The sequence below is a fragment of the Cibotium barometz genome, chromosome 37 (genome assembly GCF_041138505.1).
Source record: "Cibotium barometz isolate CiBa-2024 chromosome 37, ASM4113850v1, whole genome shotgun sequence".
In the NCBI taxonomy this organism is placed as follows: Eukaryota; Viridiplantae; Streptophyta; class Polypodiopsida; order Cyatheales; family Cibotiaceae; genus Cibotium; species Cibotium barometz.
This window is the reverse complement of record NC_141082.1, coordinates 2,951,950-2,970,782: the sequence shown is the minus strand read 5'-3', so window position 1 is coordinate 2,970,782 and position 18,833 is coordinate 2,951,950. Positions and strand designations below refer to the sequence as shown.

At 48.8% G+C, this 18,833-nt stretch overlaps 1 protein-coding gene across 3 annotated transcripts in view; it reads left to right on the top strand.

The window, feature by feature from the left end:
* LOC147616843 (uncharacterized) overlaps positions 1–18,833 on the top strand; it is a 142,187-nt gene that overhangs the window by 7,534 nt on the left and 115,820 nt on the right. For 2 of the 3 annotated variants that reach the window (XM_086776480.1, XM_086776481.1), the window contains exons 3-4: positions 12,119–12,194; positions 12,302–12,398. In XM_086776480.1, the coding sequence (XP_086632606.1) occupies positions 12,119–12,194; positions 12,302–12,398 (173 nt within the window). Of the gene's footprint in view, positions 1–8,180; positions 12,195–12,301; positions 12,399–18,833 lie in introns of those variants that run through there. The other variant, XM_086776482.1, reaches the window with a different exon arrangement.

Below are 18,833 nucleotides of genomic sequence, written 5' to 3'. Positions count from 1 at the left end.
GGTTTATTGCAGGATGTTCCTCACTCTGATTATACACCCCCTAGACAGAGGATTGACACCAGTTGGGAGATTATTGCCAGTATTACAACATGACAGATCTGGAGAGCTAGATGCACGGAGGCTATTGAGGGTGTCTAGATTTTTGGGTCTCAGTGCATTAGTACTATATGGAGTGATATCATCCACACTCTTATGGCTACTTGGGCTCGCATTCAGGGGCCCTCTCATTCTGCGTAGGCGAAGTGTGTGATATTTATGCGGGAATGGGACCATGGCATCTTCTTTTCCTGTAGTACCACAGGTCTTACATGGCATCATGATGCTCCTCAGTGGTTGAAATCACCTTACATATTGGGGTGATTCTATTCTTTTCTGGCTTATAGCTGTGATTGTTGTATGTTTTTCTCATACTTAATAGAAGTCTCTTTCTGAAAAAAAAAAACAATAACAACGGGAGGATCTTGGGCCTAAGGCCAGTTGGGGAAAAAAAAACCCAAAGAAAATAGGCCCACATACTACGCTTAAATAGTAAGGCTAGTGAAATCAGAGAAGCTCATCATGTGTCATCCTCCTCTATAAGAGCATATAGGGAGGCAATGTCCACTGCCAAAGTATATCCCAGATAGGTTCATGTGTAAACTGAAGGTCATAAACATGGAAATAAAAGTGCCGAAAGGAAATAGGCCCGTATACTGACCTAGATGTACAATGTAATGCCGTCCTCATCCACTACATAGTATGCATGGAAATAATTTCCACCACCCAAGGCACGGCCGCTCTATGGCACTAGAGTATATCCCAAATATGGAGCTGAGGAGAAGAGAGATTGGATCTCGGAGGGCAAGGGCATCTAGCTCTTTGGAGGGGCAGTGCTCGATCCCAGATGACTCTAGTTATACGTGGTGCTAGTGGGTCTTGGATCTGGGAGGTACTCTCATGGGTGAGCGCGGGTGTCCCGTCCATGATCTCTCAGTCCCCTCAGTTATTGGCTGTGGGCCGAGAATTTGTCACACTCATGTGGGGTCCAAAGCAGTCACTGATGGATGGCTCTTGCTGATCAAGGCGTCATGTCTGTTGCCTGAGGAGGGCCTCTCTATGACAATCTCTCTCTGACAATGTGTAGCCACCAAGGGTGCCCAGATTAGTGGAACTCCACTTTCATGTGTGCACCGAATCAGTGGAATGCCACTTGTCCCAGATTGGTGGAACTTCATGTTCACACACCGGATCAGTGGAACAGCACTTGTCCTGGATTGATGGAACTTCATGTTCACACACTGGATCAGTGGAACACCACTTGTCCCATGGGAACCCCAAGACACAGGAGAGTGCACCAGTGGGATTCAACGGTTTCTAGTGGGAACCCCAAAGGCCATCCAACTCAACGGCTACTTTAAGTGGCACAACAATTATTCCACTGCAACAACAACCAAAGGAGAATGGACCAGTGGGATTCAGTGGTGTCTCGTGGGAACCCCAAAGGCAATCCAACTCTATGGTTACTTCAAGTGGTGTGCAATAATTATTCCACCGCACCAGCTACTTGATCCCACCTACCGACTCTCCATGCTAAAAGGATTCTCCAAAGTGTGCAGCGTGTTTTTCAGGCTTCCTCTTCTTCTTTTGTTTTTGTTTTTGTTTTTGTTTTTGGCTCTTTTTTTTTTTGCATCGTTTTTTTTTCTTTGGAAGGTGGGGTGGATGATGGTTAAGAGGAGGCGGCAAGGGAGGCTTTTGCGGGATAAGACTTGATCCTTGAGTCGTCAACCAGTGGAAGAAGCAGGCCGTCCAAAGTGCGGAGTTGCAATGTGCCTTGAGGAGAATGTGGTGGACTAGAAATGGTCCTTCCCAAGCTGAAACCAACTTTTTTGCCCGTTTCAAATAACGAGCTTGGTACACCAGTAACAGTTAGTCTTCTTGGAACCGAGGCTTTTGGAGTGTGGGTTTGGGCCCGCACCGTTGGCAAGTATCACAAGATTTGGCAAATTGAATGGAATCTTTGAACATTGTTGGTCACCATAGGCCGTGCTGCAACAAGAGGGCGCCTCAAATGTGGCCGGGATAGTGACCACCACTAGGGCCGGAGTGGGCTTCTTTGACCAAGTGAGGCACTTCATGAGGGCTGATGCACCTCGGTAAAGTTCCATCATGACCAGCCTTGTAGAGTTGGCCAGCTATGTTTGGAAGGGTTGGCTTTTTACCAAAAGATGGTGCTTGTCCTTGGGGCTAGCACCAGTTGGAAATTGTCATGTGGAAAGCAAGGCAAGAACATCCCCATACCAGTCCGGGGTGGCATCAACTTTAAAAATAACGCTATCAGGAAGGTCATCCTCAATACTTGTTGGCAAGACTCTCTAGTGGCGAGGCGGGAGAGGTGGTCCGCCATGACGTGATGTTTGCCCAGTCGAAGGAGGATCTCAAAATCGAATTCTTAGAAGAGTAGCAACCACCGCCAGGCACGACCTGCCACTCGGGGCTTGTTGAGGAGATACTTGAGAGAATGGTGGTTCGAGATGATGATGAAGTGGGAGCCCAAGAGATAGTGTCGGAACTTTTGGCAAGCATAGACTATAGTGAAGCCCTCCCCTGTCACGTGCATCCTGCACTTGGATGCCACATAGACATATCTGTACAGTAGGTGCAGGACCTGGGGTGGAAAACTGGTCCCATGTGAGCCCAACGAGTTAGCCAGGGTTCCACTCCAATCGTCCGAGGTCCGTCCGAGGTCAGCTGTGCATTGTCCTGCACATGCGTCCAAGGTCAGGTGTGCATTGTCCTGCACATGAATCAGTGCCAGTCCGTGCTGAGAGTCTCCCTCTGGAATGATGTCAGTGGTTCTGTGTATCTGGTGTGACACCGGATGCCAAACTGCTGTGTAGATAGGTAGGATTTGCATGTAGGAATGGAGCCAGCCCCCCATAAGGCTGCCCCAAGAACAGTTATGTGGGCATGGGGGAGGTGTAGAACCACCCCCAAAGGGCCAGGAGGGCCTTGGCTGTGCCCACCAGCCATGGGATGGGCTGGAAGGGCTGTCGACCAGCCCTAGGGCCTTTGGATAGGCAGCCGACAGGGCATCAAGCCCTTAAAAGCCTGTCGGCCAGGAGTGGGGCAGCCCAGCAGCCCATGTCAGATGCGCATGCTGGCTAGCCAGCCAGATCAGAATGCGCATGATATTTCTAGCATTTAATGCCATTTGATGCAGTCGTGAGAGGCTTTTTTCAGTCAGTCGACTGGGGTAAAACCAGCCGACCAGCATAAGACAGCCAAGGAGAAGCTAACACAAAGGTGAAGGATTGAAGGTCAAGGGTAGAGGATTCTCCTCAGCCAAGAAGGTTCAGGTTCAGTCTTTTATTTTCAGTTTTGCATCATTCTAATAAAAGCAAATACACTATCCGTGGTGGGGGCCCTACAGTGGGTATTCGGGACCCAATATTGGATACCGCCCACACCAGCGGTACACTGATTGATCGTGCGATTGAGCTTGGGTGGTCCAGACGCCCACGACTACGGAGGAGGGCATCCCAGCATAGACGGAGGTTGCAGCGGCGAATTCGGATTATTCTTGCGAGACATGCGGGACACCCAGTTAGGGTGCTGACCACAGAGGATATTGAGGACATCCGCCAGCGTCCGATGCAGCACATATTATGAGATGGAGGCACCTCCATAGTGTACCCCCCTGTCCCACATGATATTGTATCCCCTCACTGTACTCCACTCACCTCCATAGCGTACCCCCCCCCCCCCCTCCCTCACTATATTCACACCCTATAAGGGTTTCTGTTTACCTTCCAGTTCCAGTTTCATTTTCTAGGTGCCAGTAGTATCATCTTTATTTTTCATTTTCTGGTTTTTTACTTCCGGACATTGTATCAGATCCACCATGATGTAACTTTTTGGTCTCATAGGTCATTATGGCCTTTTGAAGACGTTAATATAACATTTCATTTCATTTCATTTCTCTCTCTCTCTCTCTCTCTCTCTCTCTCTCTCTCTCTCTCTCTCTCTCTCTCTCTCTCTCTCTCTCTCTCTCTCTCTCTATTTTTTGCACATCTATATTCAGTTTTGTGCGTTATTTTCGTCGCGAAAAGTGTGCTGATTTCTGAGCATTGAAGTTACCGATCTCCACCGAAGCTTTCGCATGTTATAGTGGTATCAGAGCCTACTTCAAGTGTAAAGATTCAGCAAGAAACCAAAATTTTTTTCTCGCTTGTGTGGTTGGTTTTTAGACTCCGGTGGACCTCCCCTTTCGGAGTGACTCTTGTCCCTCGAAGGATGGTTGGTTTCAGCCTCCGAAAGCCTCTGGAAGTCTCCCACACACAGTGGATGGTCAGATTGCGCTTCGGAAAGGAGATGCATTTTTCTGCTATGGCGAGCTTCGACGATGAGGGAGACCAAAAACCTTGGGACCAAAGTGCACCAGGCAGCCTAGCTAGGGCATCACGCATGAGTGTGAAAGAGATGTTTCAACAGATGGTGCAAGCAATTGTAGACCAGAGTACCAAGTTGGAAGAGCAGAAGGCGCAGATATTGGCTCTGGACAAGCGCACCCGTTCTCCAGCTCCGCGTTTTTCGTCTCCTCCTCCCTCTCCTTCCTAGATACCAGATCCTCTACACAGGGACCCTTTCGAAGGGTCATGACCGTAGCCGAGTTCGATGCTTGAGTTGCAGATGCGCGCATTGAAGATCCGACAATGTGAAGATGAAGCCATGCAATGCGTGGAACATGAGTGATACCTTTGCGGCTTTGGACGCAAGACTGACACCAGGGGCTTCCTCGAATCATTTTCTCGAGAAAATGAATTTCAGTAAGTATAATGGTAAACTCGACCCCACAATTCTTTATTCATGGTTGCATCAATTTGAAGCCTACTTTGCCGTAGTTAGAAAGAATGATACTGACAGAGTGATCTTAGCCATAGTTGGTACTTGGAAGGTGAGGCCATGACTTGGTGGACCCAGTGGGCTCATGCCCAAACCAGATTAGGTATGGCAGCTTATGTTTGGGATGAGTTTGTCCGTGACCTTAAGCAGCGGTTTCTACCGCCCCAGTACCTTGAGCGACTCGAAGACGAGTTTAGGGGAGCGCGTCAGAACGCGCAACCAGTCCTTCAGTTTGCCAACAGAATTTCGAACTTATGTTTGCAATTAGGCTTATCTGATACGGACAAGAAAGGGCAATTTTTGTATGGCCTTGATATGTAAATCCAGTGGGAGGTGCGTATGTTTCGGCCAGCCACCTTCGAAGACGCACTCTCGCTTGCGTAGAGTGCTGAAATGAAGCACACTGGTGGCAAGCCCAAGACTTCCTAGCCGGCTACTCCCAAGGTTACCACCTCGAGGGGAAAAGGCCAGAACAAGACGGGGTCTTTCCCAGGACAGAGCATGGGAGCCTCTGGCTCCAAGAACTTGACCAATGTGCCGAAGCTTACTACAAACCAAAAAGCAGAGGTAGGCAAGACCAGTGGTGGCAAGTTGAGTGCTGAGGAGATTGCTCAGTACAAGGAGGAGGGTAGGTGTTTCTTTTGTCATACAAAAGGACACACTTCTCGGTAGTGTCCTAAGAAGACTACCACTCCAAAGACCGCCGCCTTAGCCTCCACGGCTTCAATGGTGAGCCCAGCTCCCACACAGACCCCAGTGGTGGCTGTCCCTAGTTCTTTGAATCCCAATGCTTCAGTTGGAGCAATCATTAGATGGGAGCTCAAAGATAAGTAGAAGGGCACCCATGACCAGGAGTATGAGCGCAACGAATTGCTCAAGATCTTTGGCTACATAGGTGGCCAGAGAGTCGTTGTCTTGTTTGACAGCGGTAGCACGGAGGATGTGGTCACAAAACAGGCCGCTCAGCGTGCCCGTTTCGTCCTGACTTCGGTGGACAAGCAAGTTGAGGGTTTTAGCATAGGCATAACAACGAGCATCAAGTATGAAGCTCTAGGTGCTAAGTTAGTTATTCAAGGCATAGAGTTTGTGCGTGATTTTATGGTTGCTCCTCTTGTACGAGCATACATAATATTGGGCATTCAGTGGTTTCACAAGTTCCTTCCTGATGTCAAGTGGGACAAGCACACTTTCCAGATTAGTCGGAATGTGTCAAACGCCCCAGTGACCATTAAGTGTGAGCCAGGAATTCTGAACTTTCCGCTCATAAGCCACTTGCAGGCTAAACAAGCAATCAGGAAAGGCGCACATTGTGCGATGATATACATCCACACTGCCCAGGCGTGGCCAGTGCTTCCGAGAAGTATTTGGCTCTCCATGAAAAGTTCCAGAAGATTTTTCTTTGGGACAATCTCCCTCCCTAGCTCCCTCCGTCCCCCGGACCGGAGGACCACAAGATCGATCTCGTCCTAGGCTCGGAACCCCCGGGCCCCAAGCAAATTTCCGTATCGTCTTTCCAAGGCAATGGAATCGGAGTTGGACCGCCAACTCCAAGAATTGTTGCAATCTGGCTTCATCCGCCCTAGTGTGTCGCCATTTGCAGCACCGATCCTGTTTGTCAATAAAAAAGATGGGTCTTCTCGTTTGTGTGTCGATTATCGTGCACTCAATAAGCTGACTATCAAGAGTAGATTCCTGATGCCTCAAATAGATTATATTCTCGAGAGGCTGAATGGGGCTAAGGTGTTCTCGAAGAAACTCGATTTAAAGAGCGGGTACCACCAGGTGAGGATTGCGGAGGGGGACATCCCCAAGACGGCCTTTTGTACGGAACGGGCCCACTATGAATTTGTCGTCATGCCTTTTGGCTTGACGAACGTCCCAGCCACATTCAACTGCATGATGATGCGTGTGTTCCGGAACTTGATTGGAAAGTGTGTGTTCATATTTCTGGACGACATACTAGTATTTTAAACTACGGTTGAGCAGTATGACATTGATGTGGAGAAAGTCCTGAAGTTACTGGAAAGCAACGAGCTCTATGTCAATGAGAAGAAGTCAGAATTTTTTTTGTTCGAGGTTACCTTAGATATATAATTAGTGCAGAAGGCATTCAACTTGATCCGGCCAAGGTGGCCGAGATTGTCAATTGGGAAGTACGACACACTGCTTATGACATCAGATCCTTTGTGGGTATATGCCAGGCATACTCCACCCACATAGACAAGTTTTCTGACCTCTCGGCAGATCTCACCGATCTGCTACAGGGTGTCAAGACAAGAAGGCAACGGATTCGAATGACCCCACGAGCGTTGGAGGCATTCAAGAATCAATGAAGCTGAAGTTATGGTTCCAGAACAGATCCTTTTGCACCGCTTCAAGCATGGCTCAGGCCGAAGACAAAGACAGTTCCTCACAAAGTTTTAGGACCGAGGGACCCACGAAGCGGTATGGCTTGACAAAGAGTTTTTTGACGACTATCCGGCGTTATTGACGGATTATTTGGAGGCTATGCAGCTTCCGTCAAGCTAAGCAAAAGGGGATGTCACATGCATCCCGCACTCAGATTCCACGTAGACATATCTGTACAGAAGGTGCAGGAACTAGGGTGGAAAACTGGTCTCGTGTGAGCCTAGTCCGGGACGAGTTAGCCAAGGTTCCACTCCAGTCGTCCGAGGTCAGGTGTGCATTGTCTTGCACATGAATCAGTGCCAGTCCGCGGTGAGAGTCCCCCTCTGGAATGATGTCAGTGGTTCTATGTATCTGGTATGACACCGGATGCCAAACCGTTGAGTAGACAGGTAAGATTTGCATGTAGGAATGGGGCCAGCCCATAGGGCTGCCCCAAGAATAATTATGTGGGCATGGGGGAGGTGTAGAACCACCCCCAAAGGGCCAGGAGGGCCTTGGCTATGCCCACCAGCCATGGGATGGACTGGAAGGGCTGTCGGCCAGCCCTAGGGCCTCTGGACAGGCAGCCGACAGGGCATCAAGTCCTTAAAAACCTGTCGGCCCGGTGTGGGGCAGCCCACACAGGCTGCCCAGCAGCCCATGTCAGATGCACATGCTGGCCAGCCGGCCAGATCTGAATGGGCATGATATTTCTAGCATTTAATGCTATTTGATGCAGTCATGAGGCTTTTTTCAGTCAGCCGACTGGAGTGAAACCAGCCGACCAACATAAGAGAAGGGTATAAATACCCATTGAATAAATCAGTCTAATTCAGCTCATATTTCATCAAGGTGCTGAAGCTAACTCAAGGTCAAGGACAGCCAAGGTGAACCTAACACAAGGTGATTCTCCTCAGCCATGAAGGTTCAGGTTCAGTCTTTTATTTTCAGTTTTGCATCATTCTAATAAAAGCAAATACACCATCCGTGGTCGGGGCCCTACAGAGGGTATTCGGGACCCAATACTATGTCCTCTTCTCCCTTTTTCTCTCTCTCTATTTTTTGCACATCTATATTCAGTTTTGTGCGCTATTTTCGTTGCAAAAAGTGTGCTGATTTCTGAGCATTGAAGTTACTGATCTCCCCCGAAGCTTCCGCATGTTACAACCCCGCTTAGTGGTATTGTAGTTTTGTTCAGCGGGTGTGAGGTGGCTGGCCTAGTAGATTGGTGTGTCCATCTTGTATTCCGCACTGGGTTGAGTAAGGACCGTGCCCACAGCGGTGAGGCTTGCATCTTAATGGACATGGAAGATAGTCGTCCAGTTGGGGGGATGAGAATGGGAGCATCGGTGAGGCGCTTTTTAAGGTAGGAGAAGGCGGTAGATGCTGGGTAAGACCACTGGAAAATGGTGAAGGGCCACATCGGCATACATATGGATGAAATGACGATGATAGCCGGTGTGTCCGATAAAGACTTGGGTTCCTGTAGGGCTGATGGGAGGAGGAAGGTGAAGAATGACAATGATTTTGTCAGGGTCGGGAGCCAAACCTTCGGAAGAGATGATGTGACCTAGTAGGGTGCCTTGGACCACCAAGAAATGACACTGAAAGGGACTGAGGCATATCTGGGAAGAGCAACACTTGGCGAAAACTAGAGCTAACTGAGAAAGATGTTCTGGGAAGGCCTCTATTCGGGAGACAAGGTGAGTGCTTGTGAATCGTCCATGAAAGTAAGAAGAAAGCTGAGGAGGTACTCCCTGAAGATATTGGTGACGATCCATTGGAAGGTGGCCGGAGCGTTGCATAGTCCAAAGGGCATCTTGTTGTATGTGTAGGTACCCCATTGGGTGACGAAAGCTGTCTTTGGGCGGTTGTCCGGGGGGGGATGGCGACCTGGTTGTACCCGCTAAACCTGTTCATGAAGTTGTACAGGCATGCCCAACCATATCCTCTAGAACCTGATCCATGAATGGGAGCTGAAATCCATCCTTGATGGTTGCTTTGTTGAGGGATCGGAAGTCCGCACAGACATGGATCTTGTTAGTCTTCTTCTTGGGAGAGATGACCACGGAGGAAAGCCATTCCGAGTGTTCCATAGGGGAGATGATTTGGGTGTCCTCCATCTTTTCCAGCTCCACCTTGACTGCCTTTGCATACTTTGGGTTGAGCTTGTAGGCTTGCTCACGAACAGGTCGAGTCCCTTCTTGGAGTGGTATGGTGTGAACACCAATGTTGGCTGAAACACCTTCCAAGTCCTCGTATGTCCTAGGCTCTAGCAAAGACATCCTTATAAGATTGGAAGAAGGTGGCGGCTTGGTCAAGTAGGGTGGGGTGATCCCACAGCCAAGAGGCTAACATGATGGGATGAGGCTCCTTTGTAGTGCTGAGATTGAATTCCTAGACGGGGTCTTGGCAAGAGGGAAGGCTAAGGGGTAGTGGTCGGGCTTGTGGTAGGGTGCTTGTTGGCTTTGTGTGGGAGGCATTTGACTATCTTGCGCCCTCTATGGCGACCCTTGACGGGTTCTCCTAGCCCTACAGCCTCATAGTGCTCGGAGGAAGGGCTGGTGGAGTCTCTTGGTACCTCTGTGATGTCCACCGTGTAGGGTGTCAGGCCTTTTGCCGCTTGGAGCCAGTCAAGTAGTTCCGACTTATCACCATGGGGGGGAGGGGGTAGGTGGTTTGTCCGAGAGTAGATTCTCCCCCCACATTCCTAGGAGAAGAGCACGGAGGTTCACTGTCATTGTATTTTCCACAGAGTAGATCCTCCCCCCCACATTCCTTCACTTGGATTGAGAGAGGATGCACTGCCAGATACCTTGGCTGCTAGGTTGGCATTGACATCTCCCCAGCACAACAATTTGCGCTTGTGCTCATGAGCATTAAAAACAAACTTTTATTGGAGTAGCAAGAAGCTTGATTTGGCATCTAGAGCCTTAGTGGTTAACTGACTACTTCTGGCCACTTCTTGGTTCATCACTTCTTGTTGGGTACCTCATAGGGGATGCATTGCCCAGTTACGTTGCCTGATTCGGAATTTTCTCTGATTAGGATTAGATGGCATAGTACACACCAAAGCTAGAGTTACTTGGGAAACCATTATCCTACTCAAGCAAGAGGTTGGATTGGACATTATAGGCCTTGAGGTGCAGTGTAAGGTGTTGCTTTGTAAGATGATTATCAAAGGATTTCTTCTTGGCATTGAGCCATGGAAGAACTTTCTCATCTAGCAGGTTACTAGGTGTACTCCGGTTAGGGGAGTGACTGAATATACACCCTAGGCTTTATCTTCTTGGAGGTAGAGCATCTGCTCCCTTCCTCCCCTTTGGTTAGATCCCTTCTTCGGTCTTGGGGTTGCACGAGGAGGTTCTTGGTTCACATACCTTCGCGGTCAGCTTAGGAGATAGATATAGCCCATTATGTGGAATGACTTGACCTTGGAATGGATAGCCCACTATGGTAGACCTCTTCGGGCAGCAACATATATTCAGTGGGATGATTGGGAGACTTTCTTCCCCGCAGTATTGGATTTGAAGAGGCTTAAAAGCCTCATGGAGGATTAGAGAGGGGTGCTTACATAGCATCTATGGGGCACTAGTCAGAGAGGATTGTGCTGATTGAGTTGTCATACCCAACCACTGGATCACATGGACCTTCTTGGAAGGGCTTCATCACTCGTGATTTGGAGTTTTCTCGGGGAAAGCTGCACCTCTATCGGTTACGGGCCTCGCCACGCTGGGGGAGGATGATGCACGAGTCTTTTTCTCTATACAGGATGGATTTTATTTGGAGAGATGTGACATGCAGGAGGATTTTATCATTGAGGGCCTGGTGGTGCATCCTATGAGAGTTGTTGGCAGAGCAAGGAAACACTTTTATATTGATCCCGCCCTAGGGATGATCACAGATGCTTGGAGCTTGTACGGAGGATGCCCTATATTTTTGGTGGGACCCGGATGAGTGGAAGTGCATGGATGCTACCAAATGGATGGAAAGCATGCTCTTCTTTAGTTATGTTGTGCGGAACACCAGGCATCTTGTGTTGGGACACATTCAGAGGGTCCCTACTCTTAGACCTTTTTGAGAGGGGACTTTTTGGAGGAGGTTGTGGCATTCTCATAGGAGGACACATCTATCCTCCTTTATTTGGCTTTCTCTACTTGGTAGTCTCGCCACCAACCAGTGGAGATTGATCTTATAGGTGTTAGCCCAGCATGCCCGAGATGTGGAGCTTTAGAGAATCTACCATTGCTTATGGGAGTGCAGGGAAGCACATATAGGAGTTGGACTGTGATAGCATATCTCCTTGGAAGGATCAGGAAGGATGCTTACATTTCTTTTAGTGCTGTCATTTGGTTGGAACAGTCGGGCCCACACAACTCATGTATGAGGGGAACGATAGGGATCTGGTGATTATGATCCCTATCTTCAGGACATGCCGGAGTCAGGATACGTCCCACCTGCAGGTTGGATAGTACATGGGGGATTATTGCTAGCACTATAGCCTGGCACATTTGGAAGGCTAGATGCATTGAGGCCATTGAAGGCACTTTGGTTTATGAGTCACAGTGCATTTGCAGGATTTGGAGTGCTATCATCAACACCCTCATGGTGGCTACCGCTGGGCCAGAATCTAGGGATCTTTGAGGGGTGCAGAGAGAAAGCACGGCTAGTTTATGAGAGTGGGATTATGGCATATTTTTCACTGCCACTCATATGGGACCTTGTTGGCAGCATGAGGCACCTGATTGGTTGAGATTTCCCCCTCGTTTGGTAGAAGTCTCTTTTCTGGAAAAAAAGGAGAAGATTATGCTTTCAAATGTTTCAAAAAAACTTTTTCTTTTTCAATTAGGATGGAAGGAATTTAGAGTTGGAGCTGAAATGTTTACTTTCTCTTCAAAAAAGGAAGGATCGAGCCTTGTCCGGTGGTAAGAAGATGCACCATTTTCTCCCAAATTCAATGTGCATAACATTTTAGGTTTCTTTATTATTATAAAAGTTTCTAATTTTTTATTGTTGTTTTTCTTAATGCCAGTGCTGCTTGGAAATAATGATTTTTTGTCACCAAGATCAGGTTGCTTGACACCTTTATCAAGTGCTCGTGGGTGTTTTACCCAAACATCATTGGAAAGGTAAGCCTATTCGGGAGGCAAGAGCAATTGTACACAGTAAACTTACAATATGCTCTAGATGTTGAAACATCATTAAATTGCAGTTTAGAAGCTGTTTCGAGGCAGAGAATACCATTCATACTCAAGCACTTTTAAATTTTCACATTATATGTCAAATTTAAACAAACACCCTCTGTATGTTTTGACGGCAGTGAAAAGTATGGGAGAGACTATGTTAACCTCATCAATTTCCTGGTTATGGGGTTTCTTCTCTATTCAAGCTCCTCCCAAAAGCCACTTAATTGTCATTGGAGAAGATGTCTTGCATCTGTGTTCTTGCATCCATGTCCTTTGACAACCATGGTGTTTTTTGAAAACCTCCTGGCGTCAGTGTCTTTGCGTCCATGTCCTTTGACAACCATGGTATTTTTTGACAACCTCCTAGCGTTGGTGTCCTTGCATCCATGCCCTTTGACAATTGGTCCCACTCTTTATGGGATAAGGGTGTAGCCTCTCTGGTTCTTGGGAGGGGACTTCAACATGTTAGAGGACATATGGAGGAAGACTAGGGACACTATCCTGGGAGCCAAGTACTCTGCCTGGGAGGTGTTGATTCTTAGCATGTGATCCCTGGGCTTGCAGCCGCAGGTGACTGACTGGCAATATTGCAGGAACCACTCTCTCTCAGACCATGCCCTAGTTCTCTGCCGCCTTGAGGATTCTTGGAAACTAGAGAAGCAGAAGAGTCTCGGCATCCCCCAGAGCTTGATTCATGATCCTGAGATTTGCAGGCAGATTGAGGAGATAAGATCAGCTCTTTCTTATAGAGGAAAGCGCAGGACAGAATCATCTCGTTTCATGAGCAGGAGAGGAACTTTCGCAGGAGCCTTGCTTCCCCTAACTGGAGTTTCAGATGGAGGCAGCCTGCACAGTGATCGGTTCGATTGAGGAGAGGAGGATAGAGTTCAGGTATCATTCTTGAGCATCTTTTTGGACTAAGGCAGAAGACAGGGTTATGTGGGACTTTTTTGAGCTGTCAGCAGTCCTCAGAGACGTGCTCCGCAGGTTGAGGAGCACAACTGGTACCATTGAGTCATCAGACCTACCCTAGGTCCAGGCCAGTCGCCACAGATTTCTACAGAGGTCTTCTCTTGGTCGGCGGTCCCCTCTGTCAGAATATGCAGCGGAGATGAAGACAAAATCTGAGAACACAAGAGCAAGTGCAGAAAAAATACAGCAATGGAGAGAGAGAGAGAGAGAGATAGGCGTGTAACTCTACTCTATATACACAAGGAAAATCCTGAATACGATGATACAATGGCATGGGGCAATGGGGCCATTTTATATGGCCCCAAGCATGCAGTCGGCCTGCATCAGGGACAGCCGACAGGACACCAAAAGAGCCCACAACCTGCACACAGCAGTCGGCCTGCATAAAAAGGTCCACGACCTGTCCAGACCAGTTGGCCAGCTCCAGAATGTGAACACAAGCATACTGATGCAGTCGGCCAGCAACTGGGTTCTCCTGCCATCACAGGGCAGCCTCCCAAGCCATGGAAAAATAGGGAAAAATGGGGGAAAATATGGAGAGGGGAAAAATGAGAAAACACCTAATATGGGCAGGCACACCCACAACAGAGGCCCTGGTGTATATGTATAGACAGGAGATGACTTCTAACACCCCCTCTCAGCTCCTAGCTGTGGAACCATCCCTAGGGAGCTGGAGCGCCGCCGGAGCAACGCCTGAGATAGCGACTTCGTGAAGAGGTCCACCGCACAGTCCTCCGTCGAACAAAACTCTAGCAAGATGTCATCAGCAAATGATCTTTTTACGAACAAAGTGCCTCTGGATGACCAAGGATTCCACCAGTGGAAACCCAATCTTGCCAAGTAACCTTTGCAACGTCACCACCTCGCAAGCAGCACCACAAGCAGCCCGGTACTCTGCCTCTGTCGACAAGGCAAGAGACAGCTGCCTCTTACTGCTCCATAAAACTGCTCCTCAGCCGAGGGTAAAACTGTCACCTGAAGTAGATCTCCTCGTGTCTGGATCTCCTCCCCAGTCTCAGTTACTCCAACCGTGGAGTTGGATTCCATCCATCAATCCCCCTCCTGTGTAAAAGAGTCCAAGATCCTTCGCATGCTGCACAAACCACAAGATACGCAATCTTGCCTCGCAAAGAGTCCTCTGCAAACATGAGCTCAACAGCCTCATCAGGAAGCTCCCATTCAATCTGGTATACATCAACCAAATCAATGAACCATTCTGCTTCCGAGTGAGAGAGGCACCATACTGCTCACAAGGATCAACAACTGTTACGGTGGGATGCAAAGTCCTAGAAACTTGCTAAAGGCCACTTAAGGCCTTTGGAAACATGTAACCAATCCCCTCTGAATCCAAAACCACAAAGCCTGGAGAATGTGCAACATCCACCTCCTTCTGCAAGTAATCAACTGTCACCTGCCTGGCTTTCCAAGAGGTCCCCGTGGAAAGAACTTCCTCATCTACAGGAGTGTCTTTGTCCCGAATACTACGAGACATCACAGCATAAGTTACCTGTAAAGTTTTCTCCGACTGACGAAGACAAGAACTACCAACATCTGTACTGGAAAGTTCTTGCCAGCTGCTGCCATCAACTGGCAAGCTATCCTCCATCTGGTCACGGAAAGCCCGCACGTGCAGCGTATCCACACTTAAGTGGCCATAACCGGACAGGCAGACGGGCCAGCATAGCGCCAACAAGGCAGCGAGGCGGAGGGGCTAGTAGGCGGCAGTAGCGAAAAAAGCGGGCAGCGAACAGAGATGTAGGCAGCGAAGAGAAAAATAGGCGGCGAAGAGAGAGAAAGCAAGCAGCGAAGAGAGAGATAGTTGAGGGCGGGTGGGGGCGAACAGAAATGCAGGTAGGGAAGAGAGAGAGTCGAGGGCAGGTGGGGGCGAACAGAAATGTAGGCAGCGAAGAGAGAGAGTCGAGGGCGGGGGGGGAGGGGGGGGGCGCAGCGAAGAGAGACATGAAATGAAATGTTATATTAACGTCTTCAAAAGGCCATAATGACCTATGAGACCAAAAGTTACATCATGGTGGATCTGATACAATGTCTGAATAAAGAAACCCAAAAAATGAAAAATAAAGATGATACTACTGGCACCTAGAAAATGAAACTGGAAATGGAAGGTAAACAGAAACCCTTATAGGGTGTGAATATAGTGAGGGGGGGGTACGCTATGGAGGTGAGTGGAATATAGTGAGGGGATACAATATCATGTGGGATGGAGGGGTACACTATGGAGGTGCCTCCATCGCATAATATGTGCCGCATCGGACGCTGGCGGATCTCCTCAATATCCTCTGTGGTCAACACCTTGACTGGGTGTCTCGCATGCCTCGCAAGAATAATCCAAATCCGCCGCTGCAACCTCCGTCTATGCTGGGATGCCCTCCTCCGTAGTCGTGGGCGTCTGGACCACCCAAGCTCAATCGCACGATCAATCTGGTGTGGGCGGTATCCATGTCCTGCTGCTGCTGTGGTCCATCTGGCGCAGTGATGGCTGGACTAAAGAAGTCTGTAATGTGCCTCTGAGTCTGGCTCTCTGTGCGCCTAAGCAGGCTATCTCTATGCCTCCGCAGCTCAAGCAAGAACAATCCCAAACACCTCTGGTCCTGGTACCCCATGACTCTAGAAAGTGGTCCAAAACCCTCTCTGAATAAACAGTGGAAACGACCACGTATCTCATAGTATGCAGTACAATGGCATATATAATGCAGCTCTATCTTTGGCTCCCCATGGCATACTCGGCATATCCTGCCCTCAGCTGGTATACCTCTATATCGGCCAATCTCAATCTCAAGCTGGTGTGAGGATGTGCGAATCTGACCAATAGCACATCGTACTGCATGAGACAAGTGTACATCCATGTAACTGGGTGTGATCACAAAACCATCTGCTATGAGCTGAAGAAAATGCTCTCTGTAGAAAGCCATCTTCGTGCCCATCTCCTCAGTCGGCTGTATCCATGTCCTCCTAATGTCTAGCTGAACTAAATCCTGACGGATGAGTCTGGTAATCTCTGTCCCTGTGAGAGTGACAGAGGGTGCCTCCAGAGAATACTGGAAGGGAGGCAATCTGTCCATGCTAAAACCATGTGCCTGGAACCAAGATGTCATCCGTCCATACCAACAAGCCGTGTCTCCCTGTAAAGCTAACTGTCGGGAGGACTCCAGGGCGAGGCGTGCCCACAAGCCATGTATGTAGGAGACTGATCTCATAAGATCCTCAATCACCAGAGGGGCAGCCAGCTCTGCTCGAATAATCTCATGAGGTACCACGGCCTTGGCTCTAATAATCCTAGCAATCATAGATACCAAAGGCCTCTCCATACCTCTCCACCCGCCTGCGCTGTGATGGCCCACTGAAGGTCCCCATATCTGCACTCCATAAAGCATAGCTGATGTCCAAAACCCTCTCTGAATAAACAGTGGAAACGACCACCTATCTCGTAGTATGCAGTACAATGGCATATATAATGCAGCTCTGACTCTGGCTCCCCATGGCATACTCGGCATATCCTGGCCTCAGCTGGTATACCTCTATATCGGCCAATCTCAATCTCAAGCTGGTGTGAGGATGTGCGAATCTGACCAATAGCACATCGTACTGCATGAGACAAGTGTACATCCATGTAACTGGGTGTGATCACAAAACCATCTGCTGTGAGCTGAAGAAAATGCTCTCTGTAGAAAGCCATCTTCGTGCCCAGCTCCTCAGTCGGCTGTATCCATGTCCTCCTAATGTCCAGCTGGACTAAATCCTGACGGATGAGTCTGGTAATCTCTGTCCGTGTGAGAGTGAGAGAGGGTGCATCCAGAGAATACTGGAAGGGAGGCAATCTGTCCATGCTAAAACCATGCGCCTGGAACCAAGATGTCATCTGTCCATACCAACAAGCCGTGTCTCCCTGTAAAGCTAACTGTCGGGAGGACTCCAGGGCGAGGCGTGTATATCTATCTCGGGGGAGATCCCACAAGCCATGTATGTAGGAGACTGATCTCGTAAGAGCCTCAATCACCAGAGGGGCAGCCGCTAGCTCTGCTCGAATAATCTCATGAGGTACCACGGCCTTGGCTCTAATAATCCTAGCATTCACAGATACCAAAGGCCTCTCCATACCTCTCCATCCGCCTGGGCTGTGATGGCCCACTGAAGGTCCCCATATCTGCACTCCATAAAGCATAGCTGATGTCACTAGAGTGTCAAAAAGCCAAAGTTTCGTTTGAGGTTCCTGAAACTGAACCTGTGAACACATCCTCTCCAAACCACCCAGGGCTGCATGTGCTCTAGTCAATCTAGTCTCTGCTGCTCTCCTCATCGAAAACACTGGCCCACTGAATACTACCCCAAGATATGTATATGCATCTGTATACTTCACAATCTCGTGCCCATATGTAAATGTGGGAGCTGATCGCCTAACCCACTGTGGCGTGGTGTTAAACACCATAACCTTGGTTTTGCCAAGGTTGACAGACAATCCACTATCATGTGCAAACTCATGTAAAGCATCCAGATGACGCTACATACCCTCAGGGGAGTCAGAGATCAACACAATATCATCAGCATATAACAATAGTGGGATCCATGTACCTGCTAGCTGGGCTCCTCTGTCCCCCAATCTCTCAATGTAGTCAGAAGCCTCATCCACATACATACCAAACAATGAAGGAGATAACGGGCAACCTTGCTTCACTCCTATAGTGGAGTGAACCAAAGTAGAGACCCCCTCTGGGGTGCGTATGTGTCGTGCAACTGATCTATATAAAGCCATAATCTCCCATATGAGCTCTGTGGGTACCCCCATCTCGTGTAATCGCCTCATCAATCTGGCTCTGGGCACTGTATCAAATGCTTTGCGGAAGTCCACAAAGCTACAATAAATCCGTCGCCCATGCGACCTGCCCTCCTCAATAATGGCCCGCAGAGTCAAGATGTGGTCAAGAGTAGAGAAACCTCTCCTCAACCCTGCCTGTCTCTCTGCTCGAATGCCCTCTCTCTCTGCCCATCTACTCAACTGCTGCTCAAGAATGGATGCATATAATCGTGCTAGTGTGTGACCAATCATAATAGTGCGATAATTCCCTGGCTCCATAGGGTCCCCTGACTTGAAGATAGGCACGATGGTGGACCCACTCCAAGTCTCGGGTAAGCCTTCACACATAGCACGATTGAACATCACTGCTAGAAGCTCTGCCAGCATGTCTCTTGCATGAATAAAGTGCTTAGCAACCAGTCCATCATGATCATATGCTCTCCCAGTCTTCATCCTATCAATGGCCTTCCTTACCATCTCTGTGGTAAAGAAATTACATGTCTGTGGGCATGGTGCTGGCGGGTCAGGAAAGTGTGTCCAGGAACTGTATATAGAGATGCTGCATAACTACCCCAGACCTCTGTAGAAGTGATGGC